This window comes from Mchenga conophoros, linkage group LG15 (genome assembly GCF_057382185.1).
Source record: "Mchenga conophoros isolate Kocher_MC1m ecotype Shallow Benthic linkage group LG15, M_conophoros_male_GT1.1, whole genome shotgun sequence".
Taxonomy (NCBI): Eukaryota; Metazoa; Chordata; class Actinopteri; order Cichliformes; family Cichlidae; genus Mchenga; species Mchenga conophoros.
Window position 1 is genome coordinate 19,496,007 of NC_140540.1, and position 23,547 is coordinate 19,519,553.

Genomic DNA, 23,547 nt, shown 5'->3' on the forward strand with positions numbered 1-23,547 from the left:
CCGTGACGAGGTTGAAGGTCCGGTGAATGAGGCAGGTGATGTGTGAGCGTGGAGCGGAGTGGCGAGAGAGGGAGCGGCCGAAGCGCGGCGTGAAACGTCCACTCTCCGCGGCAGATGCTCCGGTGCAGGTGAGGCAGCAGGTGGGGGAACGCGGCGTCTCCGAAGCCCGCCCAGAGCCAAGCGAGTGCCCTCGAAGACGTGCTCTCGCTCCGCGAAGAGCCGCTGTCTCTCCTTGAGTTTTTCAGCCCACAAGGAGAGCGCTACCTCCTGCCGCTCGTAGAGGTCCGAGTCCGCTGGGTCAAAAGCGTGTCTTCTTGGCACGGGTCGGGTCATTCTGTCAGGGCTCGTGTGCGGAGGCGAGGAAGGGATGACCCACATGCAGGACTCGTGGTGCAGAACGAGGTTTATTGAATATGTAGACAACAGATGATAGGATGGATGGCTGGCTGGCTGGCTGGACTTAGCGGACTGGTAGACTGACTGACTGGATGGAACACACGACAGAAACAACATCATCAATGACCCGACACTGAATGGGTAGAACAGAGGGCTTAAATACACAGACTGGTGATAATGATGATAATGAGGGACCGGTGAGTACACAGCTGAACATAATGAACTAATGATAATGGGAAGAGGATTGAACATAATACACACAGACCAAGGCTAACACAATAAAACAGGAAGTGGAACAGGCAGTAGATAAACAGTGAGTGTGAACTGAAAACACTGGGTCACCGACCCAGGAACCCTGACATATATATGGTAAATGGCCTGTATTTATATAGCGCTTTACTAGTCCCTAAGGACCCCAAAGCGCTTTACACATCCAGTCATTCACCCATTCACACACTATTGACCTTGACTATTGACAACCTTGAAAAGCTTTGTACTTTTGAGTCCTATTGTTTAAATTATTGTAATGACATTGTAAAAAAAACAGTCATTGTTAGCATATTATTGCAGTTCGAAATTGCAAATAACCAGAAATATTGTTTGGATATGGGGATGAGGGATTTATTAAAGTCTTCATTACCAATAGTATAACTCTTCTTAAACTACAAATATAACTATTGTTTTTCAAGTAAACTATTCATCATGAGAGAAAATGGCTGTTGATAGGTTATGATCATCTTTCAGATACCCACATGGTCTTTGACCTTTAACTTTAACTTAGAAACTTCTTGATATATCAATGGCATAGAATCAGAAAAGACATCTCCAAAGACTATCCTTTAAGTAACAGAAGTCATGGCAAACATAAAGAGAGGAAATGAGTGGAACGAGAGCAACAAAGATAAAGTTCAGACCACTGAACTGCCCGAGATTTAAGTGGGATCTAATCTCTGTCTAGAGGCAGAAAAGCATTGACACTAGCCACAGGGAAGCATGGTTGTGTGATGGAAGGGTGGTAAATTTTAGCCAGTAAGAGGTTTTGAGGGCTAGTGCCAATACCGATGTCTACTGCTGAAGGGTACTGTTTTGTGTTTTAAGCAAGTTTAAGTTGAGCTTAAGTTGGACAATTTTCAGCCCAAAGAAACTTTTATAAAGTCTTTATATAGATGCATAGAGGGCACTATACACAAAACTATGGTAAAATACAGTGAATGCTAAGATGTAAAAAGTAGATTTACTGTGTTAATCTTTCTAAATCATGTTTTAGGCCCCAGTCATTCTATGGCAATCACCAGTTACTAGTGAAAAATTGTAGCTGGCTAATGGTTGCTGTAGCTTTTTAGTGGGACTAGCTGAAATTGGCTACAAAGAGACATATGATGCTGCAACACAAATGTCGTTGAGATTGCGCAGGTCGCTAGCAGGCTGTATTGGTCACCAGTACTTTGTTTGGAAGACACCAGCTTGGCTTCAAACTCTCACAAACTACTATCCAAGCTGTAGTAAAACTGTGAAAAGTGTAAAAGTGAAAGTAGAAGCTTTCCTTTTTGAAATGTGGTGGTTGCAACAATAAGGCACAACCTTTACTTTGAAGGTGAACATTCTCCATTTCTGCTTTGTGTCACACTTATTTAAGTTGTAACAATCACATAGGTGGTGGTGGAGCCCTTTACGAATTATTTCACCCAGCAAGCAACCTCCAGCAACCAGTTACCAGCCCATTTTTCTAGTGACCAACATAGACAGGCGGTCATAACTAGTTTCCAGGCTTGTCTGACTGTGTTAGGGTACCTGGGTCATTGACCCAGTGTTTTCAGTTTTGTACTTTTATTTGTGTTCTCATCTTGGTTTATGACTGTGAGGGTTTTGGTTTCTGTTTTGCATTTCTATTTCTCCAGTTGTTCTTAGTTTGTGATTTTGTAGTTCTTATGGTTTCCATACTCCCTCTGTTCTGTGTCCAGTGTGTGTCTCTGTGTATGCCCTGGTCCTACATCTCTGTGTTCCCTATGGTGCAGTGTCTGCTTGTGAGTCTGTGTCTGGAAGTTCAGTCCGTGTTTCCTGTTTTACTTTGAAGGTCCGTGTCTTATGTTAATGTGTCTGGTTTTGGTTCCCTTGTCTCATTAGGCCTGATTTGTCCCAGGTGTGTTTCCCTCCTGTCTCCCATTCCCTGATTGCTCCCTCTGTGTATTTAAGCCCTGTGTTTTCCTTTGTCTGTGTTGTGGTCTCCAGTATTCCATGCTGTGTGTTCTGCCTATCAGCCTGTTTTTGCTTGGTTTATATTTCCAGTTTAGTTAGCTTTCTGTTCTTTTTGCCATCCAGGAAATAAAGCTGAGTTTTGAGTTCACGTTTGCCTGCTGGAGTCTACACTTTGGGGCCACCATTCCTGCCTGCCTGCACACAGTACATGACTGACTGAGGCTTCAAGAGATTACAGTCATGCTGCTTAGTGCTAAAATGCTATCACCTATATGCTAACATTGATATGGCATGTACATTCGACATGTTCACCATATCAGTTTAGTCTGTTAGCAAACTGGTAATTTGCACAAATGCAGAAGTACTAAAATTCGCTTTTTTTGTGTACTGTATTTGGCCATAAACTAAAGTAGTGGACAAATTAAATTCCATGTAGAGATGGAAACATGTAACAGTGAATGGATAGATTGCAATGAAATTGTGGCAAGTTAATCAGTCCTATAGTCCTTGACTTATTACAGTTTAGATCTAAAACTGAAAAGAGTGAAAAACTTAAAAAAGAAAAATCAAGTATAGTTGGACCACAATTCTGACCAATTACACAGGACAAAGGAGCAAAAGTTTTGATAAAATGATTTCAACTGCAGCCCTTATTAATGAAAGCAGATTGTATTTCCTAAGTTTCCATAAAACATGCAGATGTGATATTTTCTCTGACTTTTAATCCATATTGACTTCAGGAGGAGACAAATTTCTTACTGAATCTGCAACCATAATTGTATGAATTTGCTTTGGCATATGTTAATGTTGATTTCCAGGACGATTCATAATATGTGCATGTGTGTGTGTGTGTGTGTGTGTGTGTAAGAAATATATTTCTAATTTAGTGAAAGAAGAAAGAAGAAAAATGATGATAAAATAAGCAATAAATTTTGAAAATGATGTCCTTCAGATGCTGGAAATGTAGTGAAGAAAAAATGTAAAGACTGTATGCAAGATTAGACTGTCATGCCTATTTATATGCACATTGACTATGCAAATGTGTGCATGCAACTTTGATTTAATACATTCCCACCACTAAGTCTGGAAAATGCAGCAGATTGTCAGGCATGCTTTTGTGGTTAATTTAGCAACTTGTTTCACTGCCATGTGGCTTTTCCTGAGGAAATTGAGAAGCTGTTGGCTAATGCGAACACTGTCCTGACTGAATAAGGTACATGTCTCCTGATTATAGGGCAACCATCCAAAGAAAAACACATTTTCTGCCAGGAGTTCTTTCTTTAAGCAGTGATTTAATGCAGAATTTGATGTGGCATTCTCAAATACTTGAAAGAATGTCGGGGATTTGTGTTGAAATTCATTTGATGTTACGCTTAATTTCCTAATAAATTTCATCTCAGCATCCGTCAGATCATTAGGCTGAAATGGAAGTAGACATTAAGCTTGTGGAGATTTGTGGTCTTACTTGACAAAATAAGCCTCTTAATGTTACCCCTGGGGGTGTAAATTTAATTTACTTTTCTTTTTTAGGTCATGAATCCATGTAAAACATCACCACTGTGGCATGACACTTCATTTCAGTGACATAAAATCTTGAAATAATTGAAAGGAAGCTGTAAGGGTTGCAAATTTTACACAACCACATTTTAGATAATTCCAGTCGAAAAGATAATCTTTCTGGGTGAGTTAAAGATGAAGCAAAAATATATTTTCTCGCTATATGTTGCTACAGAGCTAATATTATGGATTTAACTATTTTTGTTGAGAATATTGTATACACTCAAACAGCCACTTTGTGCCTTCTTCATGGCATATATTCAACTAAGTGCTGGAAACATTCCTTATAGTGATTTTGGACCATTTTGAGATCATAACCGTTGCTACAGATTTATTTGCAGCTAAAACATAATCTTAATCCTCCATTGGATGACATCCCAAGTGGCAGTAAGGTGCCCAAAGTGTGGCAAGAAAATATATCCCTCACAATTACACCTTCACCATCAAACCTGTGATCTTCTGCTTTTCGTAGCCCATCTGCTTCAAGTTTAGGGGTGCCATGTGATCAGAGATGCTCTTCTGCATAAATTGGTTGTAATGACCTTGTAGTGACCTCTGAGATCAACAAGGCAGTTTCACCCAGAGAACTGCCACTCAGTTGATATTTTTGTTTTTCAGACCCTTCTCTGTAAACCCTAGAGATGTTTGTGTGCTAAATCACCGTAGGGACATTTTCAGCACTGCCTGAAGTATTAAGATCAGCCTGTCTGGCACCAGCAACCATGCCACGTATGAGTAATTCATCATTCTGTTGCTCATTTTGATTTTTTGGACCATGCTTACATGCATAAATGAGTTGTGACTGTTAAAGAAGTGCAACTAATGAAGTGGCCGGTGAATGTATAAATTACATGCTTTGTCTGGGGTTCATCATACTGACTTGTTCGTTCTTTGCTACCCACTCACATTTAAGATAACTGATTTTGAAAGATCCTGAGTGCTGAGCCCGGGAGCAGGTTGTTTGAAACCTCAACTGAACCTATTTTTCACCAATTACTTATGCCCTTGTTACTTTTCCTCACAAACAGTTAAATAATTCACACGTTAATTATGAGTCAATAACATCAGCAGCAGCGATCTTTGGGCTAATGGATCAGGGCCTGTTGCATGCTTTCTGTTAGGCACTGAATTGATCAGAACTCAAACAAAACCTATTAAGTGAGCACAGTGAATGATAAAACACACAGTTGGGGGTTGGGGTGGTGAAACTATTTTTCCTTTATTTTTTATCGATTTCTTTATATTGCTATACCAACTCTATACCTTTAAAATACATAATGTGTATTATAGGTTTCTTTGATCCCTAAAAAAGCTCAGACTCCTTAAAGTTTGTCAGTTAACAGTAGTGCAAACTACTTCCTCTCTCTCTGCCTGTAGACGATGAGCAGTCGTTTTTTCCCCCATGACGCCATCATCACCGACGCAGTCCTCAGTCTGGATGAAGACTCTGTTCTCTCAACCAATGAGGTGAGTTAACGATAGTTGATCAACCAACTGAGACTACACTGAAGTTTTACATACAGGTGAACTGAGACACTGGTGCTTTATCAACAAAATGAGGTGAGACAGCGATGCTCCCAAGGCACATTGTTACCAAACACTGATATCAGCCTCAGATCCCAAGTTAGTAAAGAAGCCACTTCAATATAGCTGTGCAAAAACACATGGAAGAACTATTCCTTTTTCTTACTCTCAGCCTAAACAATGACTTTCAAAGATATTTAGTGAAAACTGGTCTTTGATTTGAGACGGAGGTAATTAAAGCAGTTACAATGTCTGCTTTTACAAAATTATTTCACTGAACTGACTTAAGCTAGCATTCACTCATTTAGCATTTTAAAAATGTGAAAACATTAAAAACTAAAAAATCTAAACCTTAATCTTTGGCTAATAAGAAAAATGTCACAGTTTCAATGATTAGCTGACAATCATGGTGAAGAATATAGAGCTGTCAGATTTATTGTATATCTTCTATTATTCACTTTTCAAGTTACACTATGTGGACAAAATTATTTAGCTATTTCTTTACCTTGGAATTCAGGTGTTTATACTTTCCATTACCACAGGTATATAAATTCAAGCTCTTGCAGTCTGCTTTTTGCAAACATTAGTGAAGGTGTGGTACTGCAATAGAATGCAATCTTTGCAAGAAGTCAGGTTATGTTATTCTACAATCAGCTGTAAGTTGTATTATTGAAAAGTTGAAGTGTTTAGGAACCACAGCATCTCAGAGCATGTAAAGTTAAAGAGCGGGGTTGCGAGTGCTGAGGTGCATAGTGCATAAAAGTCACCAGAGCTTTGCTGACTCAATAACTGCAGAGTTTCAAATCTCCTCTGGCTTTAACTCCAGCCCAAAAATGGTGTAGCTTGGCAAGACTTTCCATGGCCGTACAGCTCCTGTAGGTGAAATGTGTAGGTGTCCCAGTACATTTGTCAATATAGTTTACAAAAACAAAGTACAGTTGACCTGACAGCTGCACTTGCTGCAGCTTGAGAAGACATCTGCAAATTTTAAAAGCAAGATAATTCAGAAAAAAGCTTTATTATTTGACACCACGGGGAAATGTAGATCCTGTTTGTTTCAGCGTGTTTCTACTTTTGGTTTACAGCTCACTTCAAGTTGCAGTTCATTTAGCTCTCAGGGCCACTGTAGAAAATAGTTTGACAATGAGGATTAATCAGTGGCTTTGGTAAAAGTAATGCAAACTCAAGTAACCTTGCCTGGGGCTCCTAATATGCAGACTTTCCCAAATTTAATAAACCGCCTTTGTGAAACATTTTAAAAGCTGCTGAGCAAGTTGGCAAAAGCAGAGATTTACACAAATTGTGTTCATCCCTACAATTTACTCAACTTTGATAGAAATGAATACTTGAATACTATAATTGTGTATAAAAATGTTTTTTTACAGCTTGATGTGATCTGCATGGTTTTATGGCAGTCAGTGGTAAAAGGTGACGATTTCTTAACACATTATTGGTCCTCTTTGAAATGAAACAGTCTGTTCTCGAAGAGTCATGAATACTATTCATTATAAATAAAACGCCTCACTCTACAAAACAGCACCATGGCCACTGAACTTAAGGTGGAAAATGTGTTTTGCCTTTAAAGGATGATTAAAAACTAAGCGAGACGAGTAGGAAGTCTAACATGGCAGCAGAATCGGATAGCAAAGAGTTCTGATTACAGACGCCACAAACTGAGATCCTGCCTTTACTAAATTACTGTGGAACTCGTTCAATTTGTATTCTTGTAATTGAAATTAACCCAGTGAAAAGGTGAGAGAAAGGAATAATGTGATAAGGAATAATGTGAGCAGTGTTAAAATGTGAAAGAAAATACAGGCTAGAAAGGGGAAAAAGTTCTTTGATTAAAGTCTCACTTGTTACTTAAAAACAAGGATGAGGAACACTTTTGTACTGTTTTAGAACAAATTAGAAACCAGAGAATTGTTTGAAGCTCTGTCAAGGGAGGAAATAATGTTGATAATCCACCTTTTTAAAATATTGTAGCAGAGTTAGTGAGCCAAGTGGGGCTTAGCAAAACCACTGAAATATGAACATTGCAGAGGCACACAGTTCTCGAGACTTGAAGGGCATTCAAAGCTCTTTTGATGTTGGTTCTCACGACCATGACTGATAGCACTGCATTGTGGGCTTTACTTTCAAAAACGTTTAGATTTTGTGGCTTAAGAAACAAACAAACAAACAAAAAAAAAACATTCCTCTGATATTGGTTTAATTACTTTAAAATAAAAACAGGAAGGAAAAAAAGATTTGCATAGTACTACAAATCAGAAAATACTGTCAACATATTTTATTGTCATTTTTTTAGGGCTAGAACCGTCTAGATACTTGTGACACTTGGAGGCAAAATTCACTTTAAACCATTCAAAAATAAAAACATTATGCACAGTTGTGGTAGATTTGTTCCATGCTAACTTTACCTGGTAAAGTTTACTCCGAATTTGATTTTTGTGTAGTTTTCTGAATTGTTGAAGGCTGTAGCCATTTATATTTATTTTTTATATTATATATATTTTTGGAGGCTGACTAACAGCCTTAATTGCAGTACTGCAGCCTTCTAGTGGTAGACTTTAAAACTAAAAAAATAATAATAATTTAATGGCTATTTAAATATTTGTATTAACTTCATCCGTAGTATAAATCTAGAGGTGATACATGAACAATCCCCTGTACAGTATAAGGAATGTGTAATAGAGAGTGGAAATGTGTGTAGAAAGCTTTTTTAAGAAAACAGCCTTCATAGTACATTTTCTATTAAAGAATTCTATACATTTCAATTGAAAAAAAATTATTTACAAGTAAAAGCTGTTGAAAGTTTTCTGAAATCATATGAACTATAATGTTATCAAACATACAGTCATTTGCATGAATGTCCAGATAGACAAATACAGACAAGTATGACCCAAGTCACAAAGTTTCCTTACCTTCACGGCAGCAATACGGTCACCAGCAGCTCATCTGTGATGCTAAATTAGTGCTCCTGCTTTAAGAGCCATTACAAGTAGCTGCCTTGTTTCTTTCTCTGCAGATCTTCAGCGAATGAAAGATGCAATCCATAATAGATTGTGAGGCCCAATGAGCCCTAGAGATCGAATATATCTTTAAACTCTAAGATGTTTTATTGATCGGAGCAAGTCAATGTTCACCTTTTCTACGCAAACGGGATCGCAATTACACTTTATAGCACCACAATTTCAGGCACAGCAATATGAGCAAGTTTCTACAACTAAACTTTTATGAGCACACGGCTTGTTTTATGAAACGAGAGGAGGGAGAAAATGTCAGGGAGAGAACTAGTGAATAAGAGAGGAAGTGAAGTGAATCTTTGCTGTGCTTACTAACCTATAGCTCTAATTGCCCTTTTAACATGGTGAGAGGCTTTATTGAAAGGAGATGGAATATGTCAATTCACTAAAAATGTGCAAGAGAGAACATTACACTTTTAATAGGACTTTTCATATTACAATACCTCGGCAGAAGAATGGCTGTGCCAATTTCATAATTACATTGTTTCAGCTCATTAAATGTATGATTATTCCATGAAGAGAGATTAGAGAAGGGGATACGACCTGACAAAGCTTTTGTCTCTCATTGGGCAGCCAAGCATGCTGCTGAATTATGCCCTTTGGAAGACATTTTCTATATGATAGATATGGAAATTGTGTTACAACAGCAGTGGCAGAATCTTGATCCTCATTTCATTTAAAGGTTGTCTCCGGGTTTGAACATGTTTCAGAGCACTTATTATTTTCATTAGTATTCAAGGTTTTCAGTACACACTTAAACAAATCATGAATTCATAGAAAAGATAATGATTGACCTCTATGGCTTTCTTTTGCTCATTGACGCTATCTCATTTCATTTAGGGTATTTTCTCCCATTAAGTTCATATTTCTTACCTATTGATTGATTGGATGAGTTGAAAGTGTCACTTTGAGGCCCCCGGCTTCAGCATGCTCGATATTGGACTGACAGTGTGGGAAATCCTGCCAATCAAAATCTGAATTCTTCCACCGTCAAGTGATTTTTGAATGTCTTTCATGGTCTGCATCACTGCTTAGTTGTGTCAAAGGTCTATATGAACACAGCAAACCAGCTGAACATGGGTTATGCCAAGATAATGAGTGTTATTTACTTCACCTGTGAGTGGTTTAAATCTTGTGTCTAAAACACTTTATAAAAGATGCATGTGGTGTTCAAGAAAAATGAAGCCAATTTAGAGGCATCTAAAACCTGGTGTGTCTCTAATCCAGAACAGCAAGCAAGGAAACCCAATATTAGTTTAAATTTGAATTCTTCATCACTTCAAATCCCTGCATTTTCACTGACACTCTGTGGTCTCTGGTCTCACTGTTAGTTTCCTTCTGTGTGCATGGTTCTCTAAAGTACATAAAAGGGTCCTTTAAATGAAGTGCTTTGTAGTAAGTTTTTGAAACAGTTTTGATAAAATAAGACAACATATTCTTGGATCATATTAATTCAAAAAACATTTTTTTAACCCCTCTATCGATCCCTATGTCCTCCTTTGGCTTTTCTCATGCATCTTCCAAATTACTTCAAAGCCTCAGTCACACAGGCCTAGAGACCAGTCTGCAGCCCCCTGCCAACTTCTGGTCACTAGGGAAAAACGTGTAGTCCCCTACTGGTTGATGAAGTTGGAGGTTCATGAGTGAAACTGGTCACAAAGAGGCAATCTGCTCACGACCAAAGGCATCACAATGTGGTTTTTGGTGCAATACTGAAATACAGTATATTTCACATAGGGACAACAAGCAACATTCAGCCACTCAACGCTTGCAACTGGTTTGGGGTGAACCGTGGCCAAATTGTCACCAGTTGGTCTCTAGGCTTCTGTGACTGGGGCCCTAACATTTACCATTTGGACATTTGCTGAAAAAAAATCTGGAGCACAAATTCAGTCTACCCTAACTTCCCTTTGAACCAAGGAAGCCTGGTGTGCTCCGCATACACATGTAAATTATAAACCTTTACCTTGAAGAGAATATGTCTTGATATTGGAGCTGCATATTTAATAATTTAACTTTAATTTAATTTAACTGTTTGGAGATTCAGCTGATGTTTGTATGTAGAAGCTATAATAGACTGTAGTGCTGGCATGCAGCACTGAACGCCAAATGCTTAACCTTTGCAATCTATAGAAGAACCTTTAAGCAATCAATGAAAGATACTTTTGGAGTCGCAAAGATGAGACATAACCTCACAGCACTGAGACTACTTGGTGAGAATGGCTATAGTCTTAAAATGCTGCAAAATACAAAACTGCTATAGCTCCCTTTAGCCCCAAAATGCAGACCTTAAAACCCAGCTGGCTATCTTGGATCACACTGAGACTGCTGGTAAAACTTCATCAACGCCACAGCACTCCAAACCTGCTGGATACAAGATCAGTTTACGACACATTTTCCTGAGTTTTATCATCCTGAAGACAGGTGGAGGTTGACAGTGAAAGCACTGCAGCGGCATTGCGTCATGGAGAGGAAAATAAATAAATAAAACCAGACACAACTTTTCAACAACCAAAGCATTGAAAACACTGAGGGGAGATAGGGGCTCTAAAATCTGATGCAACACCTTTTCATCTTATAAGACTGGACATGTTAAACCCAAATGTCAGGAGAGATTTGTAGCAGATCTATTGCTGGATTGACCCTCGACTTTTCAGATCAATTTTGGCTTTGTAGAATCCATCAGTATGAATTACACACACACACACACACACACACACACACACACACACACACACACACACACACTTGTGTGTTGTGTTTCCGTCAGTTCAAAGTTTGTTACATTATCTTGCATTAACATCTTGGAAGTTTACAATAACCTGAAACATAGCCGTGACCATTACCATAAACTTTAATGCGCCTTTAAATGTAACTGTTTACTTTGTGAAATCTTGCAAACACACACACACAGACTGTGTTCAAGGCTCATTAGAAATTTTCAGTCATATTAAACGATAATTAAGACAGACAGATTGCAATGAACCTGTGCTTTGTTACTCACTCACATGTAAGTGGTCTCTTGCTCTCTCTTACTCACGCACACACACATATCTGCCACATGGGCACATTTTCATACAGGAACACAGCGCACACACACAGCTAACATGTCCCTTCGTGAGGACCTGTGCTTTGAATCACCTTTTCTCAGCTTACATCAGATGCTTTACAGTAGTTCAGTTCATGACAGAACATCCACCTTTGGTTCACCCCTCTCCAACTTCTAGTTCCTCTACCTGTGCTACTCTGGTAATTAATTTCTGTGTGTGTGTGTGTGTGTGTGTGTGTGTGTGTGTGTGTGTGTGTGTGTGTGTGTGTGTCTAACAAAGTATTTCATTATGTGCCGAACCCCTTATTCTCTAGTGTGTCTGGCCGAATGTCTCAGTGGTGTTTTGGTATTCAAAAGAGGGTCTTTGTCAGGTAGCTCCATCTTCTTCAAGGGCACCAGCTGCTCCACAGAAAGGCCATGAGAAATTTCTTCTTTATTGTGAAGTAGGCAGTCTCCAAGGAAAATGGAGCAGGAGACAGTCAAAGCTCGCACCTGCTTAAAAGATGACCACAATGCAAGACCAGCAACCTGTTTCTGCTTCCAGGGTCTCGATCCTCAAAGCATCTAGTTTATTGGTGATGCACACACAGTCTCCTTTGACGCTGCCAAATTGACTTCCTGGCCGCAGCACTCCTGATGGAAATAGCAACAAAATAGGAATGGTGTTGGTGTAAATCACAAGCCTGTTAACCAGTTAACCACAGTTCATGCCCCATTGGTGGGGTTGTATTTTGCACTAAAATGGACAGAAGTCTGTGAAATGCACTGCATTACACACTTTCAAACTTTCCTTATAATATATACCAGCACACCCTCCTAATTTAAGTTGCAAAATATTTCATTTGTCTCCCTGTATCACTGCCTGCTGTTTTGAAGCCTCCACTACCACAGAAGTTACCTGCACAAATAATCCCTGGGAAGGTATATTTATTCATCACTCCCCATCTTTGATATATAATAAACCTGGAGCCCAGACAGCACACCTGACCCTGTAATGAATCATTTTCAACATGAGCAGTCTGACTTAATTAAGTTGAGGGTTAGGGATTTTATGACCTGAGAATAATAGATAAGTAGATAAATAGATATTATTAATATGTTGCATAAATCTGTTTGTTTTAAAAAAAGATTTTTCTTTAAAAAGTTAAAAATGAAACCTCATTTGATCATGCAAGAGGAAATTATTATGAATCAGGTCGGCACAGCCAGGTTTAGAATGTGACTTAGAGCTCTCCAACTGATCAATCAGTGCACTCTGATATTTAAATGACATTTTAACATGAAGTGCTACAGCTGGAATGAAAACATTGCGAAATGGCTTCAAAAATATTCTTTGTGTAGTTGTGAAGAGGCAGAGAAGTTGTTTAGAAGACGGCCTTGTTGGTTTAGCTGGCTAAATGCCATTTGACAGGTGTTTTGAATGCAATTTTTACCACACCGCAAATATTCTGAATAAGCTGTATTGCTTTTCTTTGTGCTTTTCTTCTCTCCATTTTTTCTCATTGTGCTTCCACCTTTGCTTCTTCTTTTTCTTTTCTTTTTCTTTTTTACATTTCCTCTACACATCTAATCTATTCAACACCTTCTTTCTTTTCTATTTGACCAGGTGGACTTTGCCTTCACTGTATGGCAAAGTTTTCCCGAGCGTATTGTTGGTTATCCAGCAAGGAGCCACTACTGGGATAGTTCCAGATCACGCTGGGGCTACACTTCCAAGTGGACCAATGAGTACTCCATGGTCCTTACAGGAGCAGCTTTTTACCACAGGTACAAATCCACAGGATTTCTTGCTTGTCGGTGAAGTTGTATTGACGTGAATGGCAGAAGAGTGGCACAGAAAGATGGCACATGGCATCGTCTGTGATGCAGACAGTGTGTCAGTGCATGAAGGTGACATTATCAACTTATTAGTCAGCATGCCTTCCCGCCCTCACCTGTAGCTACAAGCATTATGTCGTGATTTAATGAGTAAGATTACAGATAAAAGCGGCAGAAATAACCTCTCAGAACAGTCTCTGGGTTTTCTCTTAGATAGGGTTCGAACCTCGGCCGTTTGGGAGGAGTAGAGGCACTGCTCCTGTGGATTAAAATAAAAATGTTTCTTGAGCTTATTTAAGAGAGGCTGTAATTGTATTCTTGCTACCACTGGATAGCTGCAAGTTGTGTTAAGAAGTCTTGAATTCTACTCCCCAAAAAATCCCCCAAAATCTCAAAGATTCTAGTTTTAGAATTAGAGTTTTGGTCTTATTATAGGCCATGTATATAAAGGCTAACAACACCCTTCAGTACATGGTGAACTTATGATTGCCTCCAATCATGGTTTGTACCTAGGACATATAGGCCCTGACATGGAATAATTACATTCCTATAGGATAAATGCCCTGCAGCACAAATAGTTTCTGCAGATCTTTGGATCAAGATAAGTAAATAATTAAGTAATCTGCTTTTTTCTGCATTTCAAAATTTTAGAGCCTGCAGCCGTGAAGTGTTGATGTCATACTCCTGTTTTTGTGTTTGTTATGGTTTACATTCTAGTTCTGTATTGGTATCTCTAGAGTTCAGTCTTCCTTAGTCTCATCTCTTTGACTTTCAGCCTTCACAGTCATGTACCCATGTCTGTCTGTTTTCTCCCCAGTCCCTGTGTCAAGCCCATGTGTCTTAGTGTTGGTCACAGTGTTTGATGGTCTTCTGTTTTCATGTGTATTATGTTCAGTTTTGCTTCCCCTGTCTCGTCGGTCAGTTTAGTCAGCTGTGTTATCCTCCTTGTCTTATTGTCTGTGTTTTCCTCTGTTCTCTGTTGCGTTTTCCCTCATTGTAGGTGGTGGTTCTGTCTGTCTGGATGGTTTTTGCCTTTTGTTTTTGTTGCCCAATGCTTAGATGTTTAGTTCAGTTCTGTGTTGTGGTTTTTGGGTCCACAACTCTGCCGGCCTCACACCTACACCTGTGGATATGACAGAAGAACGGGACCAAATAATGGACCAAGCAGACTCAGCCCTGAAAGAATGTGGGCTGGCTCTAACACGGATGAACAGTCTTTTGATTCACATCTCCTAAGTCATGGGCATAAGGATGAAATTCGTTGGACTTAACACCACTGATGCGATTATCCAGAGGAACCCTCTGCTCCTCCAGCTTCCCCGGTCTCCGGAGATGGTCTGTGCTCTCACCGAGGCTAAAGAAGAACTGCAAAAACTGCTCTCTTCATGCTTTCCTCCTCCTGTTGTCACGTCAGCAGCACATGAATACCTCCTCATCCTTCAACAGCTGACAAATTCCTACTCGACGCTGACTGGAATGATAACTGCAAAACTCTGTGGCCATTTGCTAGGTGCTCAGCCAAGCAGCGGCAGTCTCCTGCATCTGCTGGGTGCTAGGCCAAGCAGCGCCATCTAGAGCATAGAGCCTGCTGTGTACTCCCAGCCTGAGCAACCAGAGCGCGCTGTGTGCAATGCGGGGGCCCAGTCCTCATCAGAAGTCTCTGCACCGTCTGGGTCCGAGGCTTCCACACCATGGCAGTATATGGCTCGCCACTGACGCTGGCCACCTGCCAAGCTGCTTTAGGGGTCTACATCTCCATTGTTGCTAGCCTCCAGTCCTGTCGCCCCAGGGTCTCCGCCCACCACACCATCGCCAGACTCCAGTCCTATTGCAGTGGGTCTCTGCCACCATCACCTCCAGACCTTCATCGTCTCCACTGCCAGCCTCAGCCACTGAGTTTTGCCCTGAGGTCTGGTTGACCCCCTGAACTGTGTTTTGTCTTTTGGAATCTTAGTCTCAGTGTTTGTACTTCCTGTTTTATTTTGATAGTCTTCTGTTTATATATATATGTATTATGTTCACTGTTCTGTTCTCTGTTGCGCTCTCCCTCATCGTAGGTGGTGGTTCTGTCTGTGTTTCCTCTCATGATTGAGTCAGTTTATTTTTATGGTTGTGACTGTTCAGTTGGGTTTTTTACCTTTTGTTTTTGTTGCCTGTTTTTCCAGCATTAAAGCTGTGTTTTTTAGTTCAGTTCTGTGTTGCCAAGTCCTGCTTTTTTTGGGTCCACAACTCTGCCTGCCACACACCTACACCTGCGGATATGACAGTTGACTTGTTTTTCTTCTTGTGTTGTGCTGCAAAGGACCTTCATATTTTAGAGTATATATAAAAAAAATCATATAGAGGATGCACCAAGAAAACTTGGAGATATGACTCATGATTTTCTTTTAAAGTTCACACACACACACACAACTCTACCTACTTGTCTGTTCAAAGAAAAAACCTTTAAAGCTATTGCTGAGACTTGCCCCAGCATTTTTAGAGAGGTTATATTTATATCTTAAGTTTGGATGACTCATGTAATGATCGTTAAACAAAATATATATAAAATGTTAAAAAAAAAAGCATTTTTAAATATTTTTTTATTAGTCAGTATTGTCTATGCACATAGCCACTGTAAATTTAATGCTGCTATATTTTATGTTAGCAGTGGTGCTAATGTATAAGCACTCATTAAAAGCAATTACGTAAAGACATAAACTGCAGTCCAGCTTCTCTTTTAGTGCTGCAGTCAGTTTGTCTCATGGTGCAGATGTTCTGCATATCATTCCACCAGCTTCCCAGAAATACTTATCCCATCTCTAAGATGCAAACCACATTAAAATTCATCTTTAGGAAAAGGGATAATATAATCTTTCTCCACCTCTGTTATATCATGAAACAATTGTCAAAAATGCAATGCTAGGGCTAAAATAAAAAATGGTAAACTCAAGTATTAAGCAGAGCGGTAAATTGAATGGAGAAGAGTGATGCTCTCCAAAGGGATTAAAGGCATCTTGTCATGCAGATAAACAGCTCTCTTGTTGTTCTATTGTTAGGATGCTCAATGCACCTCTTCAGTTATTTTTGTTATTTAGACTGTCAAATGGAAATGTAAGGTAGAAAAAAATGTGCCAGAAGGAACATTTTAAAGTATGTGTGTGTGTATGCATTTGTGTGTAAGAGCGAGGGGCGGGAGACCTTGTCAGGGAGGTAACCACTGACAGTGATCTAGTGCTCCCATGCTGCTGAGAGTGCAACACTGCAACCAAATAGAACAGAATTGTGGCTTTTAAAATGAAAAATACACCCACATCCTAATCCCTAATCTGCCCTTTTCCTTTATGCATCAGATACTATCACTACTTGTTCACTCACTACATACCGGCTAGCCTGCTGACAATGGTGGACCGCATGGCTAATTGTGAAGACATCCTGATGAACTTCCTCGTTTCGGCCGTGACCAAGCAACCTCCAATCAAAGTCACACAGAAGAAGCAGTACAAGGAAACCATGATGACCCAGGTTTGACAGAGTTTTACTTTTATCGATACACTTAGACTGTATACTTGTTCACTGTCTCCTATAGAATGTATCTGCCTCCGTCTCTGCCACAGACAGGCTCAGATTTTTACTCTGCGTAACTATAGCTGCTTTGACATTATCCTGTCTTGCTTTTATGGCTACAGAGGCCAAGTCAAAAAATTACCCCTACTATGTCTGAATTTGTCCAGTGTTCTCAGAATGGCATTTTTCCTCAGTTAAAGTAGTCATCACAAGTACAATAGTGTGCAATGTTCAGTCTACAGACAGGTGTTTATTCCGCAACCTTATCATGTCCTTTCCCACAATGGTAGTCTGTAAAAGCTTTGTGAAGTGTGGCATATAACTTTGCAGATGCAATACAAAAACTCTGAATCATTGTTTGGCATTCTTAAGGTTAAAGAAAGTGAGACTGAATTCTTTACACCAGTTCTGTAATATGTACCAGCTCCTTACTAGCTGGCTCTCTCCAACTCACATTCATATCACTACTCAACCTCTTTGAGATTTCTGTTCGTGGTTAGTGGTTGCTGGGGATTCCTGGGGATTCCTGGTTGTCTTTGAAATTAATTGCTAAAGCCCCAGTCACACAGGCCTACACACATACCCCTTGCAAACATCAAAAAGCGTGAGTGGTTAGTGAGTGGTTGAGAGCAGTTGCAGGCATTTCATGTGCTACACCAAAAACCTCCTTGTGATTGCATACTGTACGGACAAATGTTTGTGCATGTTGGAGGTACATCCCAATCCCATTGTTGTGATTGTGTTGCAATCATTACTGGAAAAAATTTATTATTACACATATTACAAAGAGCACTTCTCTTAAAATCAATGCAGCGTATTTTTATTAATCCCAGGACAAAATAATTAATTACACAAATGATTACATTACTTTTGTGTTTCTCTATAAAAATTATCTGAGATTTAACAATATCAACACACCAACACAAATCCTTATCCTGTTGAGGAGAAACACATTTTCTTTATCTTAGTGTTTAGGTATGAACACAAAGCTGACAACACAAAATAAAGAAAATTAAATTCATGAATGAATGAAATTCATGAAAACCAGCAGCCTGACTGCGCATCCATTTGTTACCTGCTGAAGTTCAAGATCTAGTAGCTGACCTGGGGTCAGCATTCGCTCAGCTTTAACATCACTTGGTGTCCTTGCCTTGGTTAGCTTTAGCATTCTGTCTGTTCAGATACTAGCAAAGAGCCAAAGTTGTTTTAGCAGCACAATGCAGTTATTTCTGTTCAGACTTTGCGATCATATTCTCATTCTTTTCTGCTCAGAAAGCCCAAGAAGAAAGAAACAAAACAAATCCTGGTTTTCCTCACTTTTTCCGACACACGAGGTCTGAAGTACCTGGAACATTTTTACAGGTGTTTGCAGACAAGTCGGTGTATCCTATGTAAACTACAGTCAACCATAGTAACCTGCTAACAACCAGAGTAATCACAAGGACCTTTTGGTGCAGCACCCTCTTTGTGACGTATGTCAACCAGCAACAGCATGCAACCTGCAGCAACCACTCATAGACCAGTCTCCAGTCCTGTGTGATTGGGGCCCTCAACAGCCATCTGAGCCTTTCAGTAGAAAAATAACTTTGAGGCGAAAAAATGTGCAAGGGAATTTGAGTAGTGCTTTATCACATTCCATTTCAACATGGAATGAATCACTTACAAATGTTATTTGGACAATAAAAAGGGAAGAAAACTTTGTCCAAGGTTTAAAAATGCTGGAAGGAGGGTCGGTGTTCAAGAGCTAAGAAAGAAACTCCGTCATCCCACAACCTGATTAAAAAAACTAGTTATATATAGTCTAACTATCCATCATTTCTTTGTAGACATTGTATAATTAGTCACTTGTGCCTTACATAGATGTTTAAGTTTTCATGGTTACATTCAATGAATTTGCAGTTATCCAAAGCTAAAGTGCCTTCCAAGCTTCCCCCTGTTAAAGTCCCCTTTTGGGATAATTTCAGTGTTTGTTAACAAAGTCCAAAATGTATTTCATTCCCCATAAAACATTTGCAAATGCTTCTGTTTGGAGTAGTTTAGCTCTATTAGCACTGTTGCATTAATTGCATTGCATTAATGTGCAAGCAGGGCATGAGAAAAACCAAATGGAGGCTTCTTTTAATTCATTGCTCTTGACATTGTTGGTCCATCAAAACATTTTGTACAGTAGCAACACAGTTTAAAGATGATAAAAGTGCTGTGTGTTTATAGACCTCTTTTTAAGGAAAGAAGAAGATAATAAGAGTATTAAAAGAGAAATGGTAGAAAAGTTTCAGGCCACATACAGCCCTGACCTTCTCTTTGGGAGATCCCTGTATGTGCATGTGTTTGTGTGAGTGTGTGTGTTCATGGGGCCAGCCCTTTGTCAGGTTCTGATTGATGGTCTGACCACAGGCAGGACGATGACTCAGCAGTATGGACGTAGTGATTAATGTCTTAATTGTGAAAGCAGCACGACAAACCTAGATTTACTCCCCCCTTTTACCCCTCCTTTCCTCACTCGCTCTCTCATTCTTTCTTTTTTTCCTGTGTGCACCCCCACCTCCTCAATCTCACCCATGATTTGTGACTTCGCTTCAAGCAACAGCAGATAGACATTTAACATGGCGTAAGAGGAAAGAGCTGACATCTTGTGGGATACCTGGACCAGAATGTTAAATGAATTAACATTTTTAAGCTGTTTTATTGTACAAGTCATATTGTATTTTAGGCCCAGATCACTTCTGTCACTGGATATTCTTTAGCAGTTCAAAATTTTCTATCTGAAGATAAGTTTCCTCCAGCTTTTACAACCACTCTCAAAGGGCTCTACTAACCCTACAACTGCACTTTCTCGGGTTCATCTGTAGCAGCAACCGGGATGCTCACAACTTGTCTGCAAGTACACATTGTTTGCTGGCATTTCAAAATTCTACTGTTAGGCTATGTACTTGGTCAAACAGATGCTCCCTTATCACCTCACTACGAATATCCCTTCACTAGCTTCCTGTCACATTTAGGTCCCAGTTTAAAATTCTCACTGTGACTATAAAAAGTTATTTGTAGGTCAGATTTCTGCTATAATCTAAAAAACAATCTAAAATGACTGTTTGTTCACTTTTTTCTGCATTAACTGTTTGTTAAGTAATGCACTGTGTGACTGATCAGCAGTAAATTGCCACACTTCCTGCTTGTGGGGTGGAGATTACCTCAGGGATCGGCACTGAACCCCTTTTTTATGCATTGGCGATTAACAGGTTGACAGATGAGGTCATGCAGAGGTCTCCATTAAATATGATGTTTGCAGACGACATTGCATTCTTTTGTGTGAGCAGTGAGTACATGGGCAGAGCCTAGAGAGTTGGAGGTATGCTCTGGATAGAAGAGGAATGAAAGTCAGGAAAAGCAAGACACAACACAAGGCGTAAAAGTAAATATCTAAGGAGTAGAGTTAGTGAAGGTGGATGAACCACTGGGGTCAGCCATTCAAAGCAACGAATAGTGCAAATGAGAGGTGAAGAAGAAAGTGGAGGCAGGTAGGAGTGGGTGGAAACGAGCGTCAGGACAGAAGGATATCAGCAGAAAATGAAGGGGAAGCCTCAGGACGTTAATTTTGTTCATCTAGATATAGCGTTTTTAGGTGGAGAAACCTTTTGTGTCATGCAAGTGATCTGTTCAGTTACAGAGGGACAAGGCTAACTGAAGAAGTCATTTGGATGAGTTTCAAAACATGGCTCCCACTGAAATATAAAGTAACCCACCTTTAATCAGTGAAACATCAAGTTATGCAAATCTTTTTTTCATTTGGAGTTCAATAATGACACAATACATGTATTACTTTAAATTCTGGTAGGACAAAGTGTTGCACAAAGCCACTCTCATCCTCCTACACACACACACTCACAAACTCACACACACTACCTGTGTAACTACTACCACAGAAACAATCACAGATTTTAGAGACCTAAAGTGAAAGTAGAACATCTAGGAAAGAAAACCCAAATTAAAATCCATTTGACGGATTTGTTGCAGTGATGAAAGTTTAAAAATCCAACTTCGGAACAGAGCCTTTCTGAACAATACATCATGTGGCTCTTATCTATGGCTCAATAAGGACAAAAGCTTGCCACAAGTTAAATGTCACAGCTTGATGAAAGAGGGAAATTTGTAGGCAAGTCAATGGGGCTTGGATAGTATAGACAGGCCTGCACAGCTGGAAAGAAAAAAGTGAAGGCTTCTACATTATAGAGCATTGATTACAGTTTAAAAGATGGAAAAATACTTCAGAGCCTAACAAGCCAATTCCATATTTGCTATGATGACAAAGGTTTCGACTTGTGTCTAACAAGTGGTGTGAAGGATACTGATTTGTCTGCGAATGTTAAACAATATGAATATGCTTCAATGTTTCCAGAAAGATAATTGAAAGAAATACTTTCTGAAAATTGAAAAAGAGACAGACACATAGATGCTGGCTAGGTTGTCTGTGAAATAATAGGTGTCTGCTAACTTTTTGCATCAACACTGGATTAGAAGTTGAGGAGATTGAAACAGGAAACAAAGTGATAATGAAGTTTTTTTTCCCCCAAAGTTTCCAACAAAATGTTTCACCTTTTCCAGCTGTTCCACCAACTCCCTTTATGCCATCTGGCCATCTCTACACAGATTCCCTGCACTAATATATCATTGAAATCCCAGTGAAAATCGACCCACTCATACACTTTGTCTCTAAACCTGTTGGCCCGAGTCAATGTGCGCCTTAGATAAAAGTTTAAAAATGTGTTTTCTTTTTGCTGATTGTGGATTTTTATTACATTATTGCCTGCTGTAGAGCTGAGGTGATTCATCCCTCCTTCTATTTACTCTAATACAGTCCTATTCTCTCACTCTCTCTCTGTTTTCCCACATGAAGGGCTCCAAGGTGTCATCTCGTTGGGCTGACCCGGACCATTTCGCCCAGCGACAGAGTTGCATGAACGCCTTTAGCCACTGGCTAGGTTTCATGCCCTTAGTGCACTCCCAGATGAGGTTGGACCCAGTGTTGTTCAGAGACCAGGTTTCCATCCTGAGGAAGAAGTACAGGGACATTGAGAGGTTGTGAACACACAAGGACACGACAAATCACAGTAGAGGCTGGAGAGCTGTGTGTGTGTCCTGAATGACTGTTTATGAGGCTATAAAGGAAAATTCACACATGCACTGGACATAAAAGTGATAAAACACTGAGGTATCTGCAAGACCTTTAAATGCAAATTTCTATGGGAAAAAAAAAAGCTTCTGTACATGTGGTTGGTTACAGTGAGCAACTGTGCATAGCTGCCATCTGTGACAATACACATAATATGAATGCATGTAGACACATGCAACAAAGACTTGGACACATTCAAGCTGACCACGTGTACGTATGTGTTGCATGGTTTAAACAAGACAAGACTGTGTTTAAAAAAAAAAATCAAGTATGTCTACAGTGGAAGTTGACAAACGGCTAAAGAGATTCGAGGTTGTATTCATGAAGTCAGTAATTAAAGAAAAGAGTTTGTGTAGACAAAAAGGAACAAGCTGTTCTTTCTGGCCACATCACAGCTAATGGCCCCAAAACACCCAGAGACGATGGCAGTGCACCTCTTGTATATTACTGTAGATTTGCAGCAGCAGTTCCTGTCTGTATGAAGCAAATAAAAAATAAAATAAAGAGATGTTATGTTATAAGGCGAGAGGATTTGTCTCAACTCAGTTCAGTTCTTCCATTCATTTTAAGAAAATTGCATCTTTCTTTGACTACACACTCTCCTTGTTACTCTCCTTGCTGTTTTGGCTGCACATCTATAGTGAAGTAAACAATAACGAGACCATTTATTTTCAACAAGGAACTGACTAACTAATAAAGTATGATTAATGCAATCAATAAAGAAATAAGAACATCAAGAAATGTCAACATCTGTCAAATGTTTAGTAGTGATGTATTAACCTCACTATAAAGATTAGATATCAGTTTTCATAAGATTAGCTACAGCTAATGAATCCACAAAAGCTTATGGGAAGTAAATCTCATCACTTTGCTTTGGCCATAGTAAACAGCAGCAGTGGTAAGGAGTGGGAGGGCAGCAGCTTGGTTCATAAATGCATAGTCTTTTTTACTGTCTCAACCTCAGAATCTACAGACGGCAAATGAGGCAGCAGCTGGTTTTACTGCAAGTCCACCGAATTACATAAAGTATGTAGTGGTGAACTGAAACAGCAATGAAATAAGCAACATCAGCTTTAAAGTGATTATCAAGCCTGGGGTGAATAAAAAGACCTTTATGATACCAGTGAGAAGAATATGCAGTCTGCTCTTTTTAGCTATGTGACGGGGTATAACTTAGTTGGCAGATAACGGCAGCCTGTGGTGTGCGGGCTAGTGGGATTAGTCTTAGCTGAGAGTTGCAACTTGCTGCTGCCAATAAAAAAAGTTTA

At 39.6% G+C, this 23,547-nt stretch overlaps 1 protein-coding gene across 2 annotated transcripts in view; it reads left to right on the top strand.

The window, feature by feature from the left end:
- Positions 1-22,889, top strand: part of LOC146558206 (exostosin-1) — a 353,884-nt gene extending 330,995 nt beyond the window's left edge. Inside the window, exons 11-14 of one of the 2 annotated variants that reach the window (XM_085246143.1) lie at positions 5,527-5,616; positions 13,355-13,515; positions 16,899-17,070; positions 22,004-22,889. In XM_085246143.1, coding sequence (XP_085102269.1) covers positions 5,527-5,616; positions 13,355-13,515; positions 16,899-17,070; positions 22,004-22,192 — 612 coding nt within the window. In that variant the 3' untranslated portion in view covers positions 22,193-22,889. The remainder of the gene's footprint in view (positions 1-5,526; positions 5,617-13,354; positions 13,516-16,898; positions 17,071-22,003) is intronic. The other variant, XM_085246142.1, reaches the window with a different exon arrangement.
- Positions 22,890-23,547: the final 658 nt, after the last annotated feature.